We start from the raw sequence: 5013 nt of genomic DNA on the forward strand, positions 1-5013 counted from the left end.
GCCATCAGGCGTGCTGGAGTGGAGGTGGCCTCTGGTCGCCAATCCACTATTGACGGGTTTCTTAGAGCAGCGAACACCCCTGGAAATATCCCTCCATGAAGTGCCTTTCCTTTAATTGCAGAGGCTTGGCTAGTGCCTCCAAGAAGCTAGCTCTGCGTAGACTATTCGAGACTGTTCCTGTAGACATCATTCTCCTCCAAGAAACCCTCGGACTGGCAGACCCTATCTCTGTTTCTTTATCCTCTATTATCCCGGGATGGAAGTTTTTGGCTATGGATTCTACTGGTAGATCGGGGGGCCTCGCGATAGGCTACAATCCATCAACCATCAAAGCTCAAGCTACCTGGGGAGGACAGGGGTTTATGGGCATAGACCTCTTCTTGGCCGACCTAGGGTACAGCCTTAGGGTTATTAACATCTACGACCCCTGTCAACAAAGGGAGAACTTTTGGCATCATTTGTTGGGACTATCCATCTTCTCTGCTGACAACATCATTATTGGGGGTGACTTAAATTTCTCCCTGGGATATGGCGAATCTTGGGGATCCATGGCTCAGGTAGAATCGATCACAGGTTATATGACTGACCTTCTGGAGAGACATAACCTGATTGATGTTCCTATGCACAAACCACTCCCTACTTGGAGGAACAGAAGAATTGGAGAAGCTGCACTTGCCCGCAGACTAGACAGATTTATCATGAAAGGTCCCCTTATTCAACAGCTGCATTTCTACAAACAATGGGTTGGCACAGGAGGCATTTCGGATCACTACCCTATATACCTGGAGATCTTGGGACCTCACAAAAAGCCAAAAGCCCCATTCAAGTTTAATCATGGTTGGCTTCAGGATCCTTCATATATCAATATGGTTAAGGAATTTTGGACTTCAAACCCGATTGATAGGTCAGAATCCTTGGCAAAAGGTTTCTACTCTAACCTATCTCAGCTCAAGCACCTCTCTATCAAATGGGCAAGAGATAAACACCAAAAGGAAAACTCAGCCCTTCTGCGCATTGAATCAGAACTCTCCTCATTATTGGATGAACGAGGCTTAGGGTTTTCCATAGTTGAGGACAAATCCCACCTGGTGGATCTAGAAAACCAGAAGTCAAAGATTTTAAAAGACAGAGAGGAATCCATTCGTCTTCGTAGCAGAGCCATTTGGCTAAAAGCAGGAGATGACAACGCTCGGTTCTTCCATAACTATGCAAAAGGTAGAAAGGTCAAAAATACCAGCTGAATATCCCATTGCCATAGGGTGGAGTGGCAGACTCCTTCAACAAGCTCTCACACCTGGGATCTTCTCACTTCAGGAACCTCTACAAACAACCTCCTGGCTTGACTATTGCTGATATTATCAACATTGCTGGACACTTCCCCAGGTTTGTAAATGAGGATGAGGCGGAGGCATTATATGATCCAGTGACACCTGGGGAACTTGAGGGCACCTTAAAATGGTTCAAAAAGGAAAAAAGCCCGGGCTCGGACGGTTGGACCATTGAATTCTACATTGCATTCTATGAACTTCTCAGCCATGATTTACTAAGGGTTGTGGAGGAATGCAGGGTATCTGGGTCACTTTACAATGCCATCAATTCGACATTCATAGCCCTTATTCCCAAATCGGACTCCCCTTCCTCCTTTGATGATTACCGCCCCATTTCTCTGTGCAATGTGCTCTATAAGATCATCTCCAAGATCATTGCAAATCGTCTCCATCCCATCCTGTCCTGTCATATTGCCCCTCAACAATTTTCTTTCCTTGAACATCGTCAGATCCATGAAGCCATCGGTTCGGCACAAGAAGCCCTTCACACCATTTGGACCAGACACCATAAGGCCATTATCCTAAAGATCGATTTGGATAAGGCCTTTGACGGTGTCAGCTGGCTCTACATCAAGATGCTCGTCATCCATCTGGGCTTCCCCAACAATTTCATCACCACCCCCACCTTCAGTGTTCTGATCAATGGGTCGGCATCTCAGTTTTTTCACTCTGAACGAGGTCTTAGACAGGGTTGCCCTCTATCTCCCCTTCTTTTCTTGATTGTCATGGATGGTCTAAGTCGATTGATTGCTTCAGCTAAGAGAGATGGGGATCTTTGTGGACTCAAAATATCTGATGACTTCTTTCTCACCCATCTTCTATTTGTGGACGATGTCATGATTTTCCTTGATGGCAGCATTAGGGATTCTCGTACATTCTCAAAAATCTTCACCCTTTTTTCATCTGCCACTGGGATGCTTGCAAATCATTCAAAATCATCAATCATTCTTTCCAGAACTTCTATCCATGAGTCTCAATTCGCTCGACAGCTATTTCCATTCTGCATTAGTCCCTTAGATCATGGTCATAAGTATTTAGGTTTCTGAATCAAGCCTGTCAGCCAAAAGATAGCCGACTGGATTTGGCTCATCTCAAAACTGGAAAAGCGGCTCAACATATGGAGTCACCGATACCTATCCAGAGCTGGTAGACTTGTATTGGTTAAATCTGTTCTGGAGGCAACACCGGTCTTTTGGATGGCTCTTGCATGGATTCCGAGAAACATCTTGGCACGGTTACACCAATTATGCAACATATATCTTTGGAATGGGAACCAGGACAACGGATATTTGCATGGGTGGGATGGAAGAAGATAGCGCTGCCCAAAAAATGGGGAGGATGGGGATTAAAAGACCTGCCCTCATTTGCATAGGCTCTTGTAGCAAAAATGGGTTGGACATTACTCATAGTCATAACCTCTGGACTAGCATCACATACCACAAATATATTTGGCCTCTGCACATAATGGATTGGATCTGGCTTCCAAATTGGCCCAAATCCGGCATCTCATCTGTATGGAAAGCACTTCTAAACTCCATGCCTCTCATCAGGGAAAACCTGGTTTGGAAAATTAACGATGGAACATTGGCTCGTATCGGTACAGACCCATGGAATGGGTGTGGAGGTAGACACCTATTACCCGAGGCTCTCATACAGCACCTAAATTCACTCGAGATCAAAGTTCTAGCTGACATCGCGGATCCACTCAATACATCCATTTTTGAACAACGTTGGAAATCCACACTTCAGTTCAATCTACCACCCCGTTGGCACCAGGAATGGACTGATTATATAAGTGCATTGTCAGAATCTCACATTAGGGTCAAACAGGGACCGGATGAACTTATTTGGCATTAATTTGAGAATGGAATATATACACCGAAGACGGGCTATTTAACGTTGATCTCTCATAAGGTACCAGATCTGATCTCATTCTGGTGGAAGGCAATATGGAAACTCACTGTGCCTCCACGGACAAAACTCTTTTTTTGGTGTATTCTTAAAGGTATAGTTCCCACAGGTGAAAATCTTATGCACAGAGCTATCTACGGGCCTACCTGGTGCACTCTATGTAAAAGCGCAACAGAATCGATTCATCACCTGTTCCTGAACTGCACAGCCTTGATGAACCTGTGGCAAACTGTATCCGCATCTATACACTTTTCGGGCTCTTGGGAAGGCGATGATATTAACAGAGCTTGGGAATCATGGTATAACCGACACAAAGGAACTAAACTATAGAGCCTCCCCATTATTATCAGCTGGTACCTCTGGTTGGCTCGGAACCGGACTATATTTGATGATAAACCTGTGAGCTGGCCGCATCTATCTGCTCTTATTATATCGGCTTATAATGATATTCCTGAGCCTCCCCAACCACGCACTCAAAGACCCCACGACCCTTTGCATATTGATAAGCGTACCCCTTGGGCCTTTTTTGATGCTGCTGCCCAGCAGCAGGGGTACGAGGGTGGATTTATCTTATACATTAGCGAACAACACTTCTATAAAGTCCGGATGGGTTTGGGGATTGGCTCAAATAATTTCGCTAAACTCATCACTCTTCGCCATCTCATGCATTTTTCATTGGGACATAATTGCATGAACATTCATATTTTCGGAGATTTGAAGATCATCATAGATTGGTTCAACAATATTACTGTCTGCCACACACATACACTCAGTAACATATTGGATGAAATAAATATATTGAAGGCACATTTTATTGACATCACTTGCAATCATATCTACAGGGAACACAACAACAGTGCTGACCAACTTTCCAAGGAGGCCACGACACTCCCCCAAGGAGAGTGGATGATCTAGGAGTAGCGCGGGTCAAATGCATATCAATACTATCATCGACCTTATATAGACCCACATTACCATAGGGCGGTTAGCCCATGAGCTGCAATATCTGACAAAATTTTTGTTATCTTTGAACAATTTTTGTATACAGTGGAAATAATCTTTTCTAATAGAGCCTTGCGTGGCAATATGTGCATATAAATAGAACAACCATAAATGAACATCCTGCGTGATGTTTCGGGTTATATACTGATATTATAGATCATATACAGAGCCCACAGAAGGCTGACAGACTCTATAGCATATGCATAGTGCATCTACAATATGTAATTTTTCAAGTTAATGAAAGATTACAATTTTTCCAGTGGAAAAAAAAACTGTTGCATAACTGCAGAAAGACTTTTAACTTTAATTTCTCCAATTAATTAATCCATAATGAATTAATTAATTATTTCCAAGCAGCTGGTGAGACTAAATTCAATTTTAATTCAAGGACAAATTAAAATTGGAATTTTTGGATTCTATTTTTATCATTTCTTGTTGCTATTTTCAACAATTGGGAAATTGAACCATTGTTATGAGCAATCAAAGCGTAAGAAAAAATCTCAGCAACGTTGGAAAGGGAAAGACAAAGCTAAAGGTAAATGGAATCTGAAGCGAACAAGACCTCAGAATGCATGAGAGAAAGAACTCAAATTTACTATGCACAGGATGCGCAGACTGTTGGGGATGTTGGGCAGAGCATTCCACGGATTTATGCAGTGTTGGATATCAGGCAGGCGTATCACCATACATCTATTATCGAGATGGATGGTAATGTAACACCCTCCTCCCACATCTACCCAAGCAACCGACCAACCGGGGTAAACATGCTACA

At 43.3% G+C, this 5013-nt stretch overlaps 1 protein-coding gene across 1 annotated transcript; it reads left to right on the plus strand.

Annotated features, from left to right (window-relative positions):
• The first annotated feature begins 548 nt into the window (after positions 1–548).
• Positions 549–1241, plus strand: LOC149224979 (uncharacterized). The gene has a single exon (XM_089388323.1). The coding sequence runs from the start codon at positions 549–551 to the stop codon at positions 1239–1241; it is 693 nt and encodes a 230-aa protein (XP_089244449.1).
• The last annotated feature ends 3772 nt before the right edge of the window (positions 1242–5013 follow it).

Source organism: Pinus tabuliformis, chromosome Q, assembly GCF_031772625.1.
Source record: "Pinus tabuliformis cultivar Carrire ecotype Pingquan chromosome Q, CPIR1, whole genome shotgun sequence".
In the NCBI taxonomy this organism is placed as follows: domain Eukaryota; kingdom Viridiplantae; phylum Streptophyta; class Pinopsida; order Pinales; family Pinaceae; genus Pinus; species Pinus tabuliformis.

What these genes read in the sequence shown, in the direction of transcription:
- LOC149224979 (XM_089388323.1), top strand. Translation starts at nt 549, where the DNA reads ATGGCTCAGGTAGAATCGATCACAGGTTATATGACTGACCTTCTGGAG.